Source organism: Panonychus citri, unplaced genomic scaffold (assembly GCF_014898815.1).
Source record: "Panonychus citri isolate SS breed McGregor unplaced genomic scaffold, ASM1489881v1 Contig00077, whole genome shotgun sequence".
NCBI classification, from domain to species: Eukaryota; Metazoa; Arthropoda; class Arachnida; order Trombidiformes; family Tetranychidae; genus Panonychus; species Panonychus citri.
In genome coordinates, this window is record NW_026515482.1 from 2,536,486 (window position 1) to 2,559,077 (window position 22,592).

General features: G+C 33.2%; 5 protein-coding genes and 1 long non-coding RNA gene across 9 annotated transcripts; 4 read left to right on the plus strand and 2 right to left on the minus strand.

Moving 5' to 3' along the window:
- The first annotated feature begins 51 nt into the window (after positions 1-51).
- LOC128386827 (ribonuclease P protein subunit p30-like) lies at positions 52-1,586 on the plus strand. Its single transcript, XM_053345924.1, has 3 exons — positions 52-727; positions 1,021-1,088; positions 1,162-1,586. The coding sequence occupies exons 1-3, from the start codon at positions 185-187 to the stop codon at positions 1,448-1,450; spliced, it is 900 nt and encodes a 299-aa protein (XP_053201899.1). The 5' UTR covers positions 52-184; the 3' UTR covers positions 1,451-1,586.
- Positions 1,587-1,592: 6 nt separating this feature from the next.
- On the minus strand, positions 1,593-7,679 carry LOC128386822 (THO complex subunit 2-like). Of its 2 annotated transcripts, none has more exons than XM_053345914.1 (15): positions 6,887-7,679; positions 6,216-6,789; positions 5,607-6,129; positions 4,960-5,529; positions 4,726-4,890; positions 4,492-4,631; positions 4,152-4,420; positions 3,921-4,078; positions 3,716-3,844; positions 3,341-3,639; positions 2,807-3,249; positions 2,667-2,695; positions 2,329-2,556; positions 1,837-1,956; positions 1,593-1,754 (listed from the first exon to the last, which is right to left on the minus strand). In XM_053345914.1, exons 1-15 carry the CDS (start codon positions 7,434-7,436, stop codon positions 1,698-1,700), a joined length of 4,254 nt encoding a protein of 1,417 aa, XP_053201889.1. In that variant the 5' UTR covers positions 7,437-7,679; the 3' UTR covers positions 1,593-1,697. The 2 variants fall into 2 exon arrangements, with proteins under 2 accessions (XP_053201889.1, XP_053201888.1); XM_053345913.1 differs by having other exon boundaries at positions 1,593-1,757.
- A 170-nt stretch (positions 7,680-7,849) lies between these two features.
- LOC128386834 (uncharacterized) lies at positions 7,850-8,635 on the plus strand. Its single transcript, XR_008324931.1, has 2 exons — positions 7,850-7,996; positions 8,192-8,635. It is a non-coding gene; the product is annotated as an uncharacterized LOC128386834 (long non-coding RNA).
- On the minus strand, positions 8,606-10,565 carry LOC128386828 (uncharacterized). Its single transcript, XM_053345925.1, has 2 exons — positions 9,840-10,565; positions 8,606-9,572 (listed from the first exon to the last, which is right to left on the minus strand). Exons 1-2 carry the CDS (start codon positions 9,979-9,981, stop codon positions 8,896-8,898), a joined length of 819 nt encoding a protein of 272 aa, XP_053201900.1. The 5' UTR covers positions 9,982-10,565; the 3' UTR covers positions 8,606-8,895.
- Positions 10,566-10,715: 150 nt separating this feature from the next.
- LOC128386825 (N-acetylgalactosamine kinase-like) lies at positions 10,716-13,567 on the plus strand. Of its 3 annotated transcripts, none has more exons than XM_053345920.1 (3): positions 10,716-10,891; positions 10,996-11,108; positions 11,533-13,567. In XM_053345920.1, the coding sequence occupies exon 3, from the start codon at positions 11,708-11,710 to the stop codon at positions 13,145-13,147; it is 1,440 nt and encodes a 479-aa protein (XP_053201895.1). In that variant the 5' UTR covers positions 10,716-10,891; positions 10,996-11,108; positions 11,533-11,707; the 3' UTR covers positions 13,148-13,567. The 3 variants fall into 3 exon arrangements, with proteins under 3 accessions (XP_053201895.1, XP_053201897.1, XP_053201896.1); XM_053345922.1 differs by having other exon boundaries at positions 11,685-13,567; XM_053345921.1 differs by having other exon boundaries at positions 10,716-11,108.
- Positions 13,568-13,759: 192 nt separating this feature from the next.
- Positions 13,760-22,428, plus strand: LOC128386820 (HEAT repeat-containing protein 5B-like). The gene is given in 13 exon segments (XM_053345911.1): positions 13,760-14,133; positions 14,242-14,944; positions 15,022-15,233; positions 15,360-15,468; positions 15,551-17,380; positions 17,478-17,510; positions 17,642-17,923; positions 18,001-19,928; positions 19,930-20,018; positions 20,021-20,998; positions 21,224-21,375; positions 21,446-21,671; positions 21,764-22,428. Coding segments are annotated over 12 exon segments (6,285 nt in total). The 5' UTR covers positions 13,760-14,133; positions 14,242-14,818; the 3' UTR covers positions 22,084-22,428.
- Positions 22,429-22,592: the final 164 nt, after the last annotated feature.

A 22,592-nucleotide genomic window follows, 5' to 3' on the forward strand; every position in this document is an offset into this window, starting at 1 on the left:
CTTTTCTATTCTGCTGCCATCTAGTGAGACACGTGGTCTTCTCATTTCATTTGTTTTCTTTTTGGTTGATCAGTTGAAAATTGAATTTCTATTTTTCCTGTTTTCTAATTACATCATAGTTTAATTACTTTTAATTATTTTTGCTTTTAATTGTTAATTTATTGCTGTTCTTCATCTTGGTCTCATGGATTTAAATATAATCATTGAAAGAGATTCTGTTCGCGATAATCGTGATACTATTTTGGAGAAGGTGAAACGATGTGTTAAACTTGGATTAAAAGAAATTGCTCTTAATGTTTGTATCGATGGAGCAAATCAACTTAACTCGATTCCTTCACCACCGCAATTATCTTCCTATATGATTGAAGCAATTGGTGAGAGGAGAACAATCAAATTGTATACTAGGTTAACTGTTTCGGTTGAAGATGGTCTTCACTTACATAAGATTGGACAATCGCCTGTTGTTAAACTCTATGATCTCCTGGCACTTGAATGTAAAACCGAAAAAGTTTTAACCCAAATTCTTGGTGGTGGTTTTGATTGTGATATTCTCACTTTTGATTTTACTGAGAAATCAAATTTCAGTTGGAGAAAAGCTAATTTTAGTCTACCAATTACCAGAGGTATTCTTCTTGAAATTAATTACTGTCAAGCCTTTTCATCGCAAAGTAATCGACACAATTTTTTCAGCAACTCGCAAAATTTATCAAGGAAAACCAAAGGAAAGGTAATTATTGATTTTCACATTTAAAGCTAATCATCTAACAATCAATTAATTTTACTGGAGGAGAATTTGTTTCAAGAATGAATTTCATTTTATAATTTATTGAGGATTTCATTTCGATTAACAAAAATTAGAGTCTTTTTTTATCTCGATTTTCCAACCAGAATTGTTACTAAACCAAGAAAAACATGATCCCTTTATTTTTGAACTAATAATTTGTCACTTAAAACTGATCTGGTTCATTCAACATGAATTTGCGTTTTAATTGTAAGAAAAATATCCTTGATTATTTACAGAATATCCTATTATCCAGTGGGGCAACCAATTCTATGTTTCTTAGAGGACCATATTGTGTAATTAACTTGTAAGTATATTAGAAACAAAATGAAAACACTTGACTCAAATCAACACTAATCATTTCCATTCATCTTCTTCAGAGGTCTATTATTTGGTCTTGTTGAGCATCGATCGAAAGATGCTGTTTTCATTAATGGAATAAAGGCCATTCGACATTCAGAAATTCGTAAGAATCCGGCCACCTCGGCGATAACTTTAGTCGATAAATTGTTACCAAACGAAGAATGGGTTAAAAAAGAGCTCTTGGTCACAACCGAAGTGACCAACAACCAAATGCAAGTTGAAGGAGAAACACAACAAGATCAACAGATGAGATCATCACCAGAAAATAGTAATTGTTCAGATCCAAAAAAAACTAAAATAAATTAAGATTAAAATGATTAAAAAAATACGATTTACGACTAGAGAAGTAGAGAAAGAGAGTGAGAAAGGTATAAACACAAATTTGAACTAAGATGATTTAAAAAAGAAAAGGAAAATAAAATGATGAATATTTTTTGAGAAATTCAGATTTCGTTGAATATTATTGTTGTTTTACTGAAAATGATGAAATCTTTTGGTTTTTGACAATGAATGTGGACCCGATTCAGAATAGGATTGAGGATGAAATTTTGGATTATTTATCTTCGGATTTGTTTTTACGTGAAGATGAACTTCGTTTGGTTTCAGATGACTGCTAGATGAGAAGAAAAATACAAACAAATGATTAGATTCTAATAATCAATTTTCTTAGATAAAAGTGAAAGTTAATTTACTTTTCTACTTGATTCTCGCTCGTCATTATTAACTGTCTTCTTTGATTTACTCGATTCTTCGTCTTTCTTTTTCTTCGTATTTGTTGAAGGTACTTCGCTTGGAGATTCATCCACAATTTCCTACAAAAAAAGAAAAAGTCAACAAAACTTATTAGTCAATTGTTATAACTGAGATACGAATAAGAATATGAATGGGATACATTGAAGAGTTTGAAAAAAAAGGGAGAGGGAAAGAAGAATAATGTAAATTACTGAGTTTCAATGTTTCTCTGTTGCTAATCCAGTGTTACTTTCGGATTCATAATCAAATGGTTAATATAAATTGCTCACTCATGGGTTTGACATATTCAAAATACTTAGTTTCTTTGATGTGATCTGGTTGGATGCTGCATGCAAAAGTTTATCTCTTTATAACTCTTTCCCGATACCCTTTTCTTTCCTGGATAGTTGGTAGTTTTTTTTGGATGCAACAAAAAGCTTCATTTTCTATACCCTTTTCCTTGAAGATGAATTTGATGTTTTCTTTTCATGTGAACGAGAATTTGCTGAAGGTGATGATGATGTTGAATCGTCTCCTCCTCGTCTTCTATCATAGTTTTCATTTCTCTCCTTTTCTTTGTCACTTCGTCTTTCGTTGTTTACCACACTTCCTGTACCTGTACCACCGCTACCTCCGGTTCCTGTTGCTCCACCACTGACAACATTGCCATCCTCATGAGTCTATTAATGTTTTTACAAAGTTTAGTTACTTTTTGTCTTTTCATTTCTTTGTCTTTATAAACAAATGTTACAGTCTATACATTACGCTTAAACCGTTAATTAAGACTAACCTTGGCTTCAACTTTTCGACGTTTATGTTCTGATAAAATAATAAAATAGAAGAAATACAGAAAAAGAAAAATTAATGTTTTTATGATAAAGAAAACCCGAATTATCAAATTGAAAGGTTAAATGTTATGGAGAACTTTACCTCTTTCAGTTTCGACGGGTGGCTCAGCACTTCGTCCTCTATGGTCACCTTTTCTGGGAGAATTTGGAATACTTGATGATTTGGAATCCGATTTAGTTGATACCTTTTCTGATGATACGTGATTCCTTTCAGTTTTTGTGGTTTTCTCTTTCTTCTCGGCAGTTCGAACAGAATCATTTTTAGGTTCTTTTTTCTTTTCACTGGAGTTTTCGTTAGTTTCCGCCGGTGGACGTGGCTTGAGAATATTATCTTTTTTCTCTTTAGGTGGAGGTGATTTAGTCGTAACTGGTGTTGATGCGACATTATTTGTCTCTTGTTTCGTTTCTTTTTTAACATTATTCGTCGTTACCGTTTTCGTATTATTTACTGGATGTTGAGTTTTCAGATGGAACTCATGTTCTGGTACACAGGTTGATCGTTTATTTTTAAGTTGCCCAGAGTAACTGTAAATAGAATTTGTTATCATTAATAAATAAATCAACTAGAAAATTTAGGAAAAGATATTTGGATGAAACAAGAAAAACGGTAACTTACCCTGTAGCTAAAGCATAAAGATCAGGTCTCTTATTTTGTTCAGTGTTTCTAATTTGGTCAACTCGACGCTCAATAGCTGTAGCAAAGCTGCTAATAACTGGAAAATAAGTAATTAATTTGGTCAAGACAATCAAAGCATTTCTGATCTGAACATAATCTCCTGAATCAAGGCAAACAATAAAAGCTTTAGTTAATCTATAATGCCACTTATGACAAACATGGCGATAGTTTTCATAATCAACATGAGCTGGTTCTTTCTCGAAAAATTTAGTCACAAATCCTGGATATTTAGCACATTCCTAAAAAATTATCAATAGAATAAAATTGTTTGTAATTTAGTATTAATATGATAGAAACGATTTATAATCATGTTACCTTCTCAAATACCGCTTTATCTTTATGCCATCGCATCACTGTTTCTTGAAGAGCACAAAGGAATCGTCCATAGTGATTAGCTTCATTCTCGGTACAAGAAGACATTGTATAAGAAATGTCACCAAATATCTAAGAAAAAAACAAAATTATCGAAAAAGTTTTATTAACAAAAGTAAAGACAAAACAAATCAATGAAGAAACTTACTCTATCGTAACAAATTAAAGTTGAAAAATTGGGCGTTTTAATAGTGTGAAGAAGATGCACAAATTTAGCACAATAAAGAGCATCGGTGGCAGTGAATATTGATCGCGGAAAGAGGCAGTGTTGTAGAAATTGAGTTGTCATTTCCATTTTCGCTAATTCTATATAATAATCAAAAATAATCGAAAAGTGAATTAATAAATGAATGTAAAGTTCAACCAGTCATAAACTTACTCGATTGGAACCAAAGGTCTCTTTCTTTTTCTAATCTTTGACGAACACGTCGAACATGTTCATCTTGTCGCAATTGTTCTTCTAATAGTTTCTCCTGTAAAAGTCGACACCTTTCAATCTCTTTCTTCTTTTTACCAGGATTTATATCTTTATTATCCTCAGTAGACTGAATTTGTCCCTTTAGTCTTTCAACTTCTCTATCATAACTACTTTTAGGAACTTCGAGATCATAAATAGATAAAGTCCAAAAGGTCACGAAAAATCTTGAGCTGAAAAAGATGAATACAAACTTTAGAATCAAAGTAATAAAAAAGATAATCACGAAAAAATATTACAATACCTTAAATCTTCCCAGAATTTGGTTGGAAAAGCTGGAATGATTATGTCTACAAGAGGTTTTGTAACTGATTCCCAAGCTTCGATATACAAATGGATTCCTTTAGATGTCTTTTCATTTTTTCTTAGTTCTTCAAATTTTTGCTGTAATTAAAAAGATCAATTTAAACCAAAAAACGTAATCCATTAGCAATTAAATGAGTCAATTAGTCGATTAATAGTAGAAAAATGGTCTTACATTAATATAATGAGCAATCATTGGTCGAACCAAAAAGAATGCTACATCTGCACTCAAATTGTAGTCTGTGATTAAAGAGCCAAGTGATGGTAAATTACCAATATAATCATCGATACTCAAATTACAGGATAAGAAAGATCCATATTGAACCAAAGTCTCTTGACACTAGAAAAAAAAGGTAAAACAATATTAATATCGAATTTAAATGATCAATAATTAAATTAACTCTCTTACTTGATCATATAATTTTCCAACTAATTTGATGTGCGAATGTTCTTGTTTACTGTAGAGAATACAATTTCGTTGTTGTGCCATAAGAATACACAAAGGCATCGCAAGGTTTGATTCCAGAAGAGTATCCTTGAGGCGAACGGACGATTTTCTTGTATTACGAACTTGATTAAAGTAACCACCTTCGGCTCTCAATAGTTCACCACCAGATAATGCAGCCAATTGTTCATTAGTCATTTCCTCAGCAGCTTCAATTCCAGCCATTTTTTGAATTATCTCTTTAAGAATCAGTAGATCTAAACTCTTTTCAGCTTTTAGTTGATTAGCAATAAACTGGAGTAATCCGGGTAATTCAACTGGATACTTTTTAACAACTGATCCACAAAAATTAGCTAAACTTAGCAACCAGGGAGATATTGTTGCACCATCATGGAGCGTCCGGTCTTTACTTGAGTTTGATAGAGCTTCGATTATACAATAGATGAGCACATCGTATGATAATGATGTTAAATATTTAAGTGAGTCAACAACAGGACCAATTAAATTATCGTAGGATTGAATTTGAAGAGACATCTGTTGATTAGACAAAAGTTAGAAAAGTTAATTAATTGCGTCCATATCATCTGGAGTAAATAGTTGTTGACATTTACATATTCAAATAGAAATGATGGATTTGAGTGACTTAGTTTCCCAATTTGTCGCCCAGAGTATTTAACATTCTCCTTGCTTAAACGCTTCATAATATATTTTATACGCCTCATATTTTGTGATCTAGTTCGAATCATAATCGGAATAGCTGGATCGGTTTTCCAATTATAATAAAGTCGATATCGAGCAGTATATGGAAAAAGACAAAGAAACTGCCAAAGTTCATCAGCCAGACCACAATTACCTTCAACCAATGATAGAGAAGGTAAAATAGCTTCGTCTAAAATACTTAAAAGTTCATATTTAATATCACCAACGTTTGGTGTGCTCATGATTGATTTTCCAATCCTAATAATCTTTGAAATAAGTAGAGTATCTCCATGGATAAAAGGTCCCAAAGTGGAAATCATCGGGAATACATTATCCTTCAATTCTGGAACAGTTTCTGCTTGTTTGATTGATGGTTTTCCGTCACACTTGTACATTTTAACTTTATTGATGATAATGGAAGGTAATCCAGAATGCCTGAGTAAATCAAAAATAGATCGTTAAAAGTAAAAAACTCAAAAAAAAAGAAATGAAATCATTGTGATGAAGATGAAATTACGTACGAATGATAAATAACATCCATGGTATAGTGTATTAATGAGCATAACTGTTTAGCGATAATTGGGTTGGACACAGCGTAAAAACTTGGCAAACTTTCAATTAACTCATGGGCATTTTTCCAATCACCTACTTTTAAAAGTGCTAAGCAAAGTCCAAGCTTCTGGTTATTAACTAATAAAGAAAATCTTTCCATGTCGGATAGACGATCTTCATCCATTGGCTTATCTTCAGCTGATACAAAGGTTTTTCGAGCATAAGCACGAGCATCTTTAATCTCATTCTGATTGTATTCATAAATTAGTTTATCACTTGGACTGAGAAAAGAATAAATTTGTTCTAATGAGAGGAGTTTCTGTTGAAGGAGTAAAGCAGCAACCTCATATAAAGAATCAGGTGTAATCATCGTATTATCAGTATGATAGAAGCTAAATTTGAATGCCAATATCTGGGATAATGTATTAGAATTATTTAGAAAATTACATAGCAGGGAAATATAAGAATCCGCAAGGTAAGGTCTACATTCAAAACACTCAAGCACGATGTCTAAAACACGATTTGGATCTAAATTGAAACATCCTGTGAATGGAAATAGAATGTAAAAAAAATTGATTAGAATAAAAGTTAGATGAGGATATTTGAAAGAAAACTAACAAATTGTATAATGATTAATTACCTATAAGAGATCGAATAACTTGAAGCATATGATTACAATCAAAGCCTCCAGGTTGACTTAATTCAGTGATTAATTTGGCATAACCTTCAGACTCTTCTCTGAATAGATTGAATTTTTGTTGTTTATAAAAGAGACGTGTTTTTAGCTTGATGAACTTGGTGACGGCACTTTTTTTGTTGGCAATGATTTTAGCCTCTCCGATGGTATCATATTCTAATCTTTCCTTAAGTAATACATCTGCGATCAACTTGTTCGAGCAACCAGCAAGTAGCGCTAAATAATTTTCTCTTTGATCCTTATTATCCGCCATTTGGGTTTCCACATCACAAACCAATAGAATATCAGTTAACAATATGGGAACAGACGGACTGGTATCAACAATACTGGACAAGGTTGAAATAAACGAGTCATACCTTAACTGTCCACAGATACACTGATTACAGCATGTGTATAGAAGCTTTTTCAGTTCAGTCGAATTTTCTGAATGAGATCGAACACCGTTGATAAACTCATTTTTACCCGAACTCTCCCAAGTTTTATCAGCAAACATGGTGAAAAAGAGAAGAAAAAACACTAAAGGGTAAGAGGGAGAGAAAAAAAGGAGTGAGAAAAAAAAGAGAGAAAAAAAGACTCTATGGATGAGAAACGAATAGAAAAAAATGAAAAGGTAATTGAAACCGGGCTTCAGAAAAAAGAGAAAAGAAAAACAAAAGTGATGAGATTATGGGGAAGGACTTTATCAATATAAAGGTGACGATTGAACAACATGAGAGTATAGATGTCAAAGAACAATCAAGATTAAACTTAAATTCAAATGAATGAATACAAATTAATTAGATTAAATTCTATTGTTAATCAAATAATCACAACGAGAAAAAAACAAGCACAAGAAGATTTAGGGTTCGTCTTGAAATAAAAAATGTTCTTTAGAATTTTGGTAAATTCTTTTTCTCTGTTGGCCCAATAGATGTCGTTCTTTTACCGCCTCTTAACTGTTACTCTTGATTAAGATTTTTTTTCATCAACAATCAAGAACCTTAATCATTTTGATCTGGTCATCATAGTTTCGCTGAATTTTAATTTGGACTTGTGTAATTAAATCTCGCAAAGGTAAGAAGCTTTTTCACTGTTTACTTTTTATTTTGTTATTCTTTCTTCCAGAATCACAATTGCAACTTAATTTTGGAGTCGACTGTATTTTCTATTTAGATGGTTAAATTTTTCTTACCATCAATTTGTTTTAATTGCTAATTCATTTTCTTCTTTATTTTTTCTCTGATTGTTTTACCCCGTTTTCTCCTTTAGGTATGTTTCCATTTTGTCAATTCTTATGGTTGGAGGAGATTTTGTATTCGGCTTGAGATCGGTTATTTTGCTGTATCACCATTTCATCTTGATCATGTGTTTCCAACATCAATTGACATTCACTCTTCAAGCTTAGGCTTTAATTACTATCTCATTGAGACTGAATTGCTTTTGATTGAATTGATTCTTTGATTCTTTTAATCCAACATCTTCAACTTAATGGTCACTATTATTGTTTACAATTGATCTATTCTGTGATGATCAAACTAACTCTTCATCTTTTTCCCCTTGATAGTGAATATTTATCATCTGTGTCTTTAGAATCTACTTTTCATCAGCACTTTATTTTTTTCTATCTCTATCTCATCTTAATGATTACAGTTTTTCATCATGACATTATCTTAGTTAAATCAATTAAAAATGAATAAATGATTAGTTTAATTGTTTGAAAGTTTAATCATTAATTAAAAGTGAACATGAGAATGTTTAAATTTAGAATTTACAATAAGAAGAAGAAGAAGAAGAATCAAACTGGACGAATGTATGAATGAATATCATGCCAACAGCGTTAATTAGTGCAAGTGCAGAATGAGCACTGGAAATTGAATTATAAGTAATAAATCAAAAGTTAAAAAAATCAAATTAAATTGCATGAAAATAATTAAAGAGATGAAAAAAAAATTAGTACAAAAAAGATCCATAAATTATTTCCTTCTTGCTTCTTTGCGACAATCTCTGATCCAGAGAACGAATTCTCGGTGAGTTCTGGTTACTATTTCGAGTTCCATTCGTAGTTTTTTATTTGTTTTGATAAGTTCACCTTCTTCAGCTTCCAATTCGGCAACTTGTTGCTTGGTTTTTTCACGATATCGACGGGCTGCTTCTTTATTTTGATCCTTTTTCTTCGAGTCACAATTGTTGAACAACTTTCGTTTCCTTCCACGAGTTGAGGGCTTTTTATTAATACAGCTTTCTGAGGTTTCCACTGGAACAGATATGGGTAATGGCGTTGCTTCTGGTACTGATGTTGGTATTGGTGTCGGTGGTGGTGTTGGTGTAGTTATCGATGAAAGTGGGATTAAACATGAAAAGTCAATATCAGAGGTTCCCGTGAATTCATGATTCTCAATATGATTCACATTTTCGATATTTAAAATATTATCATCACGCATGTCATAAGTATCTAACTGGCCTGGGGCAATATCCAAAGGATCAAGTGTAGATGAACTGAAAGTTAGACATGAACTTCCATCAGAAGGAGAATGTGGTGATATAGACTTAGGGCTATAAGCAAGAGAAGAGCCGAGGAAATTAAGTAAATCATCTTCTTCAGTTTCTTTGGTTTCTTTGGTTTCAATTCCAAAAGGTCCATAGGTTTCACCTGATGAAAAGAGAGCAAAAAGGATGAAAATATTAATAAAATCCAAAATTCACAAATTCAGTGACAATATTGAAGTAAATTATATTTGCATGTTAAAGATACAATCAAAAAAGTTAAAAAATGATCAGGTCAAGACCAAAGTAAAAGACCAACACAACTTTTCCCCAAACAAGACGGCATTGCCGAAAGGTTAAAAGTCTGATGAAATACATTAAATGTGAAGACAGAACTTGCGAGTGAAACGAAAATGAATCAACAAATACTTACGATCACAAAATTCCGAGATGAGATGTTGACTGTAAACCAGAGTGTCCGAAACATTTGAAGATTGTGATGAAGGAAAAACTGGTGGTAATTTATCCTCACTCATGAAATCCTCAAATGAGGATTGAGAATCAAATTTTGTCATCCTGGTAAAAAAGGTGTTAAATTTAAATCAGCAAAATTATTATAAAATTCAATGAAACAATTATAATTTAAAGATGAGTTTAAGATGATAATGTTTGAACTGAGATTTGCGAGGTCAGTGGTTAAAATGGAGACATTGTTAAATTCCAGTTTAGACTGGTTATTAATGGCTAAGGCGGTGGTTGCCATTGGTGATTTTTAGTTAGAGGAGGTTAAGACTGGTTAACCGAGTTTATAGGACATCATTGTCACTAGCACAGAGAAAATAAGACGATTTAAACAAGAAGAGAGAAGAAGATGAAGAAAAAACTAGATGGCGGCGAAAACGTTTAACCGAGCAAACAAATGACTAAGATTCAGAGTAGAAGAATCAAAATTTATTCGCACAATTAACGACAATTAATTTAATCAAAAGATTTAATATCAACTATTAATCAACTTCTATCATCAAGAGGTTAGCAATTCGAAAGGAACATTTGATTCACTCTTAAAGATTCAATTTGATTAAACTTAAATTCAAATGAATGAATAGAATTAAATTAATTTAATTAGATTAAATTCTATTGTTAATCAAATAATCACAACGAGAAAAAAATAATCACAAGAAAAATTTAGAGAATTAGGGTTCGTCTCGAAATAAAAAATGTTCTTTAGAATTTTGGTAAATTCTTTTTCTCTGTTGGCCCAATAGATGTCGTTCTTTTACCGCCTCTTAACTGTTACTCTTGATTAAGATTATTTTTCATCAACAATCAACCGAAGGTTAAGAACCTTAATCATTCTGATCTCTTATTGTGTTGTTAATATAATTAAATTGTGATTGATTTAATTGATCTTTGTCTTTAATAGAGTACATTTCCAGGATCTTAGGATTTCAGGATCATCTTGAATTTTAATCAACAATAACAAAAGTGAATATTGTTGTTGTATTAATAAGATTAAGCTTTTTAGTTTAATCGAAAGATTTAATTTTGTTTGTGTTTTTTTGTTAATTAATTTCTTTTCATTTTCTTAGGAGTTGATTAATTGATTTCTCTTTATCTTTTGATTACACTGTTAATCTGGTCATCATAATTTGGTCTATTCTCTGAATTATAATTTGTTCTTGTGTAATTAAATCTCGCAAAGGTAAGAAGCTTTTTCATTGTTTACTTTTTATTTTGTTATTTTTTTCTTTGCTCTTGATTGTTAGTTTTACTATTTTTGGTTCCTGAGAACATTTAGTTGACTATTAACTCAATTTCCTGTTTATGTTTAATGATGATATTTAGAATTTGCTTGAAATATATTTTCTATGTAAATGGTGATTGATTGCTGCTAAAGATGAGGAAGAATTTTCATTTTTTATTCCTTTTCGTAACAAAGCTAATCAATAACTAATTGTTAATGAAAATGAGAAAAAAACTCTTTTCTTTTTTATCTTCTAGTCTTTGATTATCAGGACAATTTTATTATCACCTAATTACTCTTTCTAATAGATGTTATCAATGTTTTTCTAGGTTATTTCTTAATAGACCTTGTTGTAATTCTTGTTTCATTTTTTCTTTCTCAGTGTAAATTGAATCATCAGCCTTTAGTTACTTGATACTGATGAGTTACTCGTAATCATCATAAGGGAAAAAGTGATCAAAGAATTTAAAAGCTCGAGTAATTTGAAGCTCAACTCTGATTAAAAAAATTACTTAATTCTTTGTCGCATGTTAGTTAAATTCAACTAATAAACTACTATGGATCACGGTGATAGGAATAAGGATCAATCATCAGCAGATATTGAGAAAAACGTACCGATTTTGAAAGAGGATCAACCAAGATTTAGTAAATTGCGAGATTTGTTCAAGAGAAAATACAATTCAAGTCCATCTTTTATTGTTCGAGTTCCTGGAAGAGTTAATTTAATTGGTGAACACATTGATTACTGTGGGTTTGGTGTTCTTCCCATGGCAATTGAACAAGATACTTTGTTGGCTGTTGCTCTGAACTCTGATCGATTGATTAGATTAACCAACATGAATTCAGAAATTCATTCTGACATTGAGATTCCTTTAGACAATTTCACCATCAACATCCCTCCTGATTGGTATCATTATGTATTATGTGGAGTTCAAGGAGCTAAAGATCTAGCAGATTCATTCGAGAATCTCGAAGGTTTGAACATCGCTGTTTGGGGAACGATTCCAACCTCATCTGGACTATCGAGCTCTTCTGCCTTAGTGACCGCGTCTTTGTTGGCTACTCATTACTCAATCAAAAATGGTGATGTGAACAAATTTATCATCGCCGATACTGCAGCTAAATGTGAAAGATACATTGGTACTCAAGGCGGTGCAATGGATCAGTCGATTGCCATGTTTGCTCGTTCAGGTTTCGCTAAATTGATCAACTTTGAGCCAACATTGAGCTGCGATGATGTTCAACTTCCTAAAGGTAGTTGCTTTTTTTTCACCCACAGCGGAGTTACTTGTAATAAAGCGGCAACCGAACAATTTAATGCTCGAGTTTTCGAGGTTAAAATTGCTTCTCTCATGATAGTTGATCATTGTCACCTAAAAGTAAAACCAGGTCATATTACTTGTCCAACATTGGCCCAGATAAAAAAGTTAATGAACAAAAGTTTCGATGAAATGTTGGACATTGTCGATGAATCTATTGAGATTGGAAAAGTTTTCAACCTGAAGGAGCTTTTGGACTATTTTGATTTATCGAATTCTACTGAATTAGCTTTTCTCCTCTCAAATGGATCAGCTGTAACCATGGAAAGGATGAAAAGTGTGATGAAAAACTATTCCGATGGTTTCAAGATCCATGATAGAGTAACTCATGTTTACTCTGAAGCTCAAAGGGTCGAAAAAGTTGTCAAATTGTGTTCACATGGAAATACAACGGATGATCAAATTCTCATTGAAATTGGACATTTGATGAACGAAAGTCACAATAGTTGTTCAAATCAATACGAATGTAGCTGCCCAGAGCTTGATCTTTTGGTCAATCATGCCCTTTCATCCGGTGCCTTAGGGTCAAGGATGACCGGTGCTGGTTGGGGAGGTGGGATTGTCTCATTGGTACCAGAAAATTTATCGCGACAATTTCAACAATCAATGGCTAAAATATCCAAATTCACAGTTGCCAGTTTACCAAGCCAAGGAGCCACAATTTATCTTCAACCTTAGAAAAAAACTAAATCAATCTCATCAACAAAAAATTTGAATACAAATCACTAATCAACATTTTGCTTATCACCCAAATATCTTAATCATTTCATGTAATTTTTATCTCTTGCAATTTTATATTTACATTTGCTCATAACGAAAACCCCATCGACAAGTTCAAAACTCTTGTCAACATTCAACATTACATTGACCCACCGAGTAATCAATGATTACAATAGAATTTAATCTCTTAATTGAATTAATCATTTAGAATAAAATTTTCATGGAAAATTTAAAATTCTTTTTCTAAGCTCACCAGATGTCGCTAACTTACCGCTTCATTCAATTGAATTTAAAAGATTTAAAATTTAAAATTCTAATCTTTTCAAATTGATTAACACAAAACTCTTAATGAATTAAAGTTAATTAATATTCTCGTCAGATTGATGTTCATCATTATCCAACAATTAGTGGAATTTAAATGTACCCTTAATCTTTTTCCTTTCACCGGTAATTCAGAAAATGAATTTTTTTGTCAAGTGAAACAGTGATGAAGGTAAACAATTAAAGGTAAGCTGTTAATTAGTTGGTTAAACGTCATCAGAATCAATTTTTATAGATCATATTGAAAACTTTAATCATTGACAATTGATTGAGTTGATAATTGTGACAATGTAAATTAAATCTTCCATCCAATTGAAGGTTTAAAGGTTACCAGGTTTGAGTTTGAAAAAGGAGCAAAATGTTTGCATAAACATAAGCCTATTGAGAGTCAATGATAACAAATGAGTAACTCTGTTTACTTTGGTTCTCTTTTGTTAATCAATCTATTTAATTGTCCATTTAAATTTAATTCTTTTTTACATATCATCTTAATTCTTCTAATTTATTCATATTACCATTGATTATCAATTCGGATTTCCGGTTGACTGATTAATCTCTCTAATTATCTTCCATTAGCTGATAGCCACCTACTCATTTCTGTTTCTTGGTTTTACCATAAAAAGGTAAATACTATCAATTGTTTACCATTTTTGTTTGTTCTTTATTTTAATTGCTAATTCATTTTTTTTCTCTATTTTTCTCTGATTATTTTACCTTGTTTTCTCCTTTAGGTATGTTTCCATTTTGTCAATTCTTATAGTTGGAGGAGATTTTGTATTCGGCTTGAGATCGGTTATTTTGCTGTATCACCATTTCATCTTGATCATGTGTTTCCAACATCAATTGACATTCACTCTCCAAGCTTAGGCTTTAATTACTATCTCATTGAGACTGAATTGCTTTTGATTGAATTGATTCTTTGATTCTTTTAATCCAACATCTTCAACTTAATGGTCACTATTATTGTTTACAATTGATCTATTCTGTGATGATCAAACTAACTCTTCATCTTTTTCCCCTTAATAGTGAATATTTATCATCTGTGTCTTTAGAATCTACTTTTCATCAGCACTTTATTTTTTTCTATCTCTATCTCATCTTAATGATTACAGTTCTTCATCATGACACTATCTTAGTTAAATCAAAGTTTCCTGTTGACGACAAATTTATCCTCCAAGGTCCAAATCAATAATAACATCTACTTCTATTACTATCCGGTGTTTCCTACAAACCTTGAGACAATTGTTTACTTGACTTGATCTTACCAACAAACTAAGTAATCAATTTTGATTACCATAATATATTAACATGGAATCAACATTCAATCTACTTCTTAATGAAACTGAATTCAATGAATTGTCTGGTATCAAGAAGGAAATTTATATTCTCGAATGGTTAAGATACCTGGACAAAAGCCTTGTAAATACTCCTAAGGTAAGTGTTACTCAAACAACGATTTCTTTGATTAATCTTAATCATTTCTTTCGTTTCTCAATCACATCTACTTTTAGGCCGAGATCAAGGAATCCCAAAAGCCATTGGTCGAACAGCTTCTCAAACAAATAGCCAACAATCCTAGTGCACCAGCGAGAAGGTTAATTGGCCGGTGTTTAGCTACTCTATTTAATGTCGGTGATACTTTTCTACTTTTCGAAACCGTTAATAAGTGTAATGATATACTTAAAATCAAAGACGATTCTCCAAGTTATTTGCCAACTCGATTGTAAGTATCACAAAGATTGTGATCAAAAGAAGAGGAAGAAATCAACATAATCACAACATCTCTTCAATTAAAACTTGTAACAATCTTCATTTATTATTTTACTTTTTCCAATAATTAACACTACAGGGCAGCTACTATTTGTATTGGAGCAATGTACGAGAAATTAGGTCGACTTATGGGCCGATCTTATGAGGAAACTGTGATTCTATTATTAAAATCATTAAAAAATGCTGAGGTATGTTGACTAAATTAGGAGAAAAAAAAGACTTTCAATGGACAATTTAAATTGATTGTTTCTGTTTCTGTCTCCTTTTCAGTCTCAATCAAGATGTGAAATCTATTTAACACTGGAAAAAATTGTCTCAGGAATGGGAGCTGCTGCCGGTTCGTTACATCGAGACATTTTCAAGTCAATTCGTCACGGAATCACTGACAGAGTTATGGCAGTTCGTTGTAATGCTGCTCATTGTCTTAAAGAGATGCTAAACTATGCACCTTTTTTATACACAACCGAATTGGAGAGTGTCTTTTCACTTTGTTTTCGAGCATTGGAAGGTTCAAATTATGAGGTTCGATGTGCCATTGCCGAGGTTCTTGGTTATCTCGTCGCTATTACACAAAAACCCAATCAATTTGCTTCCGTGGGTAAAAATAAACTTGCCACACTTGATGAGGTTCTCAATTTATTGGCTTTAGGATTTTTAAAGGGTGGAATTGGTTTTCTTAAAAGTGGCCCTGGTGATATGATCAAGGGAGGGTCAGTTGTCTCTAAAGAAACTCGAGTTGGTGTCACTCATTCATATGTTGTAGTTGTTAATCATTTGGGTAATCATTGGTTAGAGAAAAATATGAACAAATATCTTTCTCACCTTCTCGAGCTTTTGGCTAATCCAAAATGTGCCTCAACTCATGTAGATGCAGTTTACGCTCGTCGTTGTATTGGTTTTGTTTTAAGGTCAATTTTGGGTAAAAATTTAGGTGAAAAATCTCAAGCACAAGCAGTTAAAGAATTAATTATTATCATCAACAAACATATCAATCCTGGTCTTTCCTCGCCCACTGGAAATCATCATCATCATCATCAATCTGAACTGTTACCCGGTATTGGAGCATCAAATGTTAAAGAGAAAGAGCCAATTCCAATTCAAGATATTCATCAAATTCAACATGTTTTAGCCTGTGCTCTTCTTGAAATCGGTTGTATCCTTCAAGACTTGGGAACATCATCTTCGTCCCTTCTCACTGATACATCGATCTCTGTCATCGACACAATTGTCTCCCTACTCACCAATTCATCGCCCACCGTTCGTCTTTCCGCTGCTTGGTCAATGAGATGTGTTGCTATTTCCTTGCCATCTCAATTGACACCTCTCATTGAGAGGAGTCTCGAAAGACTGGAAACAATGAAAATATCTCCGGAAACAATTTACGGCCATTCGTTTGCCATTTCAGCTCTTTTGGGTTCATCGTGCCAAACCCCATTAAGTATACCCCATAATAAGGGTAAGCTCATTTTCAGTATAGCTGAAGATTTACTTCGTACTGCTTCACAAAATGGACGCTTATCTCTTCCTCGAACTCAATCTGGTTGGCAATTAATTGGCGGTGTTATGGCTTTAGGACCTTCGGTCGTTCGTGGTCTTTTACCCAGGATGTTACTTCTTTGGAAAAATTCATTCCCTCGAACTACCAAAGGTCTTGACTCGGAGAAAGCTCGAGGAGATGCATTTACTTGGCAAATTACTCTTGAAAATCGAGCTGGTGCTCTTGCAGCCATGTCGAGTTTTCTCACTTATTGTGAGAAATTAGTTGACGATGATATAGTTCGTCGACTTTTACCTCCAATTGAATTCGCCTTAACCATGTTAACAACTCTCAGTAATATTTTTCGTAATTATGGTCCAGCAGTTAAGGCGAGTGCAGCTTTGGTTCGTCTACGTTTATATGATACTCTTCTTCTTCTTCCGGCTAATTCATACGAATCAAGTTATTCTAATTTACTAAGAATTCTAGTCGCTGATTTTACCCTTGGTGATAATGCGATTAATACAACAACAACCCTCCTTAGATCACTTTGTCATCCCGATGATGAAATAATTATCGGCTCATGGATTCAAGAAACGGACCATCGTTCAATCGAAGATCAGGTTTGTTTTCAATTTGTCAAAATTTTATCACTAATTAAAACTAGTAAATAAATGATTAACCTTTTACATATTCAATATTTAATTCTAAACAATTTAGATGGAACCAAATCGCAAATCGGAAAAAAATTTTGTAAGTTGTTTACACTTCCAGCTAATCTTTCAATTTTGATAAAACACTTATGATCTAATCTCAATTGTTTTCACTTCAAAAGTCAACTAATTTACTAATTTTTTTTTACTCTTTTCATTCTTACAATCAAGCTTCAAATCGCCAGTACATCAGGATCCGGAGCAATTGAACATGATCCTACTACCCTTTACAATGAACAAGATAAAGACAATTTCATTCCTAGTCCATTACCACTCGGATCCGCTATTGTTAACAAATCGTGTCTAGTTTTTGGTTACATTTTCCGTTTTGTTGCTAACAAACATCGTCTACAGATTTTAAATCATTTCCAAGAATGTATTAAACACGAAAAAGGAGCTCGACAAGAAGCCATTCAGATCAATGTCTTAGCTGCTGTTTTAGGCTCTCTAAAGGTAAATAATAACAAAGGAACTTTAAAGTGATAAAATTGTGAACACTAATTTAATTTACTCTTTTCATCCAAACTCAGAATTCAGCGGAGAGTAAGAGTAACATTGGTTGTGAAGAAGTTAAGAAAACCATCACTGGTTTTATAATGAATTTATTGTCTCACCATAATCCTATTATCCGATGTGCCGCTGCTCAAGGTCTTGGTCGACTTTGTCATGTTGTCGGTGATGCCAAATTTGTCGCTGAAGTGGCACAAATATGTTTCGATAAACTGAAAACAGCTCGAGATGCTTTATCACGAACTGGACATTCACTTGCATTGGGCTGTTTACATCGTTACATGGGCAGTTTAGGTTCAAATCAACATCTAAACACTTCTATCAGTATTTTATTAGCACTTTCACAAGATTCAACGTCACCAATTGTTCAAGTTTGGTCACTTCACGCTCTAACCTTAATCGCAGACTCTGGTGGTCCAATGTTCCGTACATATATTGAACCAACATTAACCCATTCAATTAAATTGTTAATCCAAGTTCCATATCACCATTGTGATGTTCATCAATGTATTGGTAAACTACTTTCCGCTGTGATAACCACCGTGGGACCTGAACTCCAAAGTGACACACCAGCACTCGCTGTAACCCGGTCTTCCCTCCTTGTCTCTTGTGGTGTCATGCAAGAGCATTCCGACCCGTTGGCTCAATCCCAGGCTATCGGGTGTCTCCAGCAACTTCATATGTTTGCACCAAGACATGTTAATCTATCATCTTTGGTTCCGATGTTGTGTTCAGTGTTAAATAGTCCCCACTTATTTTTACGTCGATCAGCAATCGCATGTCTCCATCAGCTGATCCAACGGGAAGCTAAACAAGTTTGCAGTCACGCCGCTGATTGGTTAAAAGACTTGAAGAATTCTGATTTTAAACAAAATTCCAATGGAATCAATCATCTCCACAGTGAACACGGATTACCTGGTATACTTTTCTACCTGATGGATCATGAAAATGATACAAAAATATTATCCGATATTCAGAAAATAATAACTTCTCTGGTTCAATCAATTGCTACGGAAAATTTGCAAACTTGGATTGCCCTTTGTAAGGAAGTTCTTTGTGCTGCTGATCCAAGTTCAAGCTTATCGACACCTGAGAAAGATTTCGAGGGTGATGGGGATTTCGACGATGCCGAATCAAAGTTTAAGGCGAGAGATGATAATCCAAATCAGGCAATGAGTCCACCTAAATGGCGAACCCGAGTTTTTGCTACACAAACACTTTGTCGAATCATTCAAACCTGTGAGAATAGTCGAGATGCAAAGGCTCATTTTGATTTGATTACCGTTCGAGAAAAGAAATCAAGTGGCCATGAGAAAGATGCTTTTCTAGTTCATCATCTTTCTGATCTCATTCGAATGTCTTTTATGGCGGCAACATCAGATTCTGATCAACTTCGTCTTGAAGGTCTACAAGCTCTCCAATTGGTTATCGATAAATTTGCCAAAGTTCCTGAACCTGAATTCCCACAACACGTTATTCTGGAACAATATCAAGCACAAGTTGGAGCCGCTCTTCGTCCCGCTTTCTCACCCGACACCCCTTCCCATGTCACTGCAATGGCCTGTCAAGTTTGTAGTACTTGGATTGGATCAGGAGTTGCCCGAGACCTAAATGACCTGCGTCGAGTTCATCAGTTATTAGTTTCATCTTTAGCCAAACTAAGAAAAGATTCATCGTCAAGTCTTTATAACGAAAGTGCATCAACTCTCGAGAAATTGGCGATCCTCAAAGCTTGGGCTGAGGTTTATATCGTAGCCATGGAGGAAGAAGAGCAAAGGAAACAAGCCAAAGAAAAAGATGAAGAAAATGATTTCAAAGAGTTGGAAGGAGTAATTGAAAGTCTACTACATCTCGTAAAACCTGAGCTACTTTCACTTTCTAAATATTGGTTAATGGCCTTAAAAGATCACGCACTTTTGACCCTTCCCTCCAATTTCTCAGGTCAACTCCCATGACGGTGGAGCTTTTTACACACCGGATACCATTGAAGTCGCTCGACCAATTTATCGTAAATCATGGCCACCGATACTTCATGCGGCCGCCTTTGGCTATGCTCTGAAGGATTCACTCAATCAGATGAAGACAATTTAATCAACTCCATGGCCAAGGAAACCACTTTAACCACCAACACTGATCTTAGTAAGATGGAAGATGAAACCGCTAAATCGTTGGATAAAAAATCAATCGACGATGAGACTTATTTTCCTCTTCTTTTCGGCATCTGTATGGAAGCCCTTTGTAACCCTAAATCAACGGAACCATTATCATACATAATTGTTTGCCTTCGATCAATGGAAACACTATTAACTCACCCATACCCACAATCGATGATTGGTTCAGATACTAAACTCGCCATTGAATTGTGTAATGTACTTCATCGGCTTTTGTTAACTCGAGATAATCCAACCTGCCAGAGTTTAATTCTTAAAATTGCTTTGTTAATTATGGAATCTCGTCATTTTCATTTGGAAACCGAGAAAAAGAAACAAATTAGACAATTGGCTCCTGCTAATCAAGAATCAAATGATGTTGATTTATTTTCCGCTGGATTTGGTGAAGGCGGTGAAAACGGTACAATCAACACTTGGGAGTCAATTGTTTATGCTCTTTTAGAGATTTGTTTGTGTGTTCTTGTCCGACAACTTCCCGAACTTTGTCCCAATCTTGCCAATAACCCAGGACTGGCCACTGTCCTTCAAAATCGTAAACCACCATCAGAAGAAGGTCTTAATATCATTGGAAGTGCTCTGAAAATATTATCGACTCTTCCAGATCTTTGTTCACCCAAGGGAAGTATCGTCGTATTACCTACCGTTCTCTATCTAATCACCGGAGTTCTAAGAGATGTGACCACTAAAATGTGGACATTTGGAGTAGACGAGCAACCGATCACTTCGATTCTTGATTCGTTCAAAAAATTAGGAAGTTCATCATTAGCAAGAAATAAATTATCTTCCACCGAGTGGACTGAACTACTTCAAAGTTCATTAGCTTTTGTCTTGGATTTGTGTAAAACAAGTAAGTTAATCAATCTCAACAATTTACTTTCAAAATCGTATCACAATCAACGATCAAGTAATAATTGTATTCAATTTTTCTGATTTTTCTCGACCTTTTCATAATCAGAATTGGATGATTATACTAATAGTCACCGCGGTACATAATTTTTATTTCGTTTCATTAATACTTAATGAAACAATCATAATTAAACTAATTCCTTATCATATTTGTTACTAATTTCAGGTCACGTTGAGCCTCGATTAGATGAAGCATTAGCTGTAACAATTGTCGGAATTTTCATCACATCAACACCACCGAAAGTCCTGAACGCTCCAAATCTTCAATTTCCATGTATTAATTTGCTAAAACAAACTCTTCAATCTCCAAGAGAAACAGTAAGTTAATTGTAGCGATTAGAATAAATTTAGTCTCTGATTTGTCTTTTCTTTTTTTTCATCTCTCTAGGTTGTGTTAAAATGTTTGGGAACAATTAAGTTAATTCTTGAGGTCGAAGATGATACTCTTAAATTACCTTATATCCACTCTTTGGCTCCTAAAATGATTGAATTAATTAGACAATGGGTGATTGAAATTAGTGACGGAACTTCATTAACTAAAGTTAAATTTAAAGTAATTACTGTTGGTTTAGAAAACTTTGAATTACTTATTGGTTTAGCTGAAACTGATAAAAGTAAGTAAATCAATGATTCTTAGATTGCAATTGTTTTTTTCTTCGTTTTAATTGTTATCATCATCATCTCTCCTTAATTTTGTCTATCGTAGGAATCAATATATTGGCTCTTTTTCTTCCAGTTTTAATCAATTTACTCTTGGAAAATAATCCTCAAAGTAGACGAAGTTCATTAAGATATTCACTCCACGAGTTTGCATTGAAACGTTTAATTGCCATTGGACCAAATTATCCGAATGAATTTAAAAAGATAATTGCAAGTGATCCTAAATTTAAATCTAAATTGGAAAATGCAATTAGGAATCAAGATAAAGGTGGACCAGGTGAATCGACTGAAGGATCACTTAGGAATCATAACAGATCAAACAATCAAATAATTGAATTAAAAACCAATTTCAGTCATTTCACATAGAAAAAATGTGATATTTATAATCGCTAATTAATCATTATTGGTAAATCACTGAATCATCTGAATTTGTTGATATGTATTGTAAATGTTATATAACCTTTTCCTCCCTTGACCTCAATTAATTATTTCTTCTGATTTTTTCCTAAGTTATATTCACCCCCAAAACAAAACAAATCAATTGTTAATTGCGATCAATTTAATAGTATGAAGCAAAAGATAGAATCATTGTTAATTGTTGTACAATTTTTGTAAATGGTGTAATGTTTATAATCTTGACTGATTTTTTGGTAAAAAAAATTAAGAATAAAGAAAGTATGTAAAATGTTGAAATCGAATGGCAAAAATTAATTACATTTATTATCTGCAGATTTATTTATAAAAAAAATGAATTGAATTTAGAATCAAAATCTTGATTAATCAGCCTTATTCAGGGCATTAAAGGCAAAATCACTTGACAATGAAGATGAAGATGAAGATGGCGAAGTTGATTAAGGAATAAGAAATTATTCTGA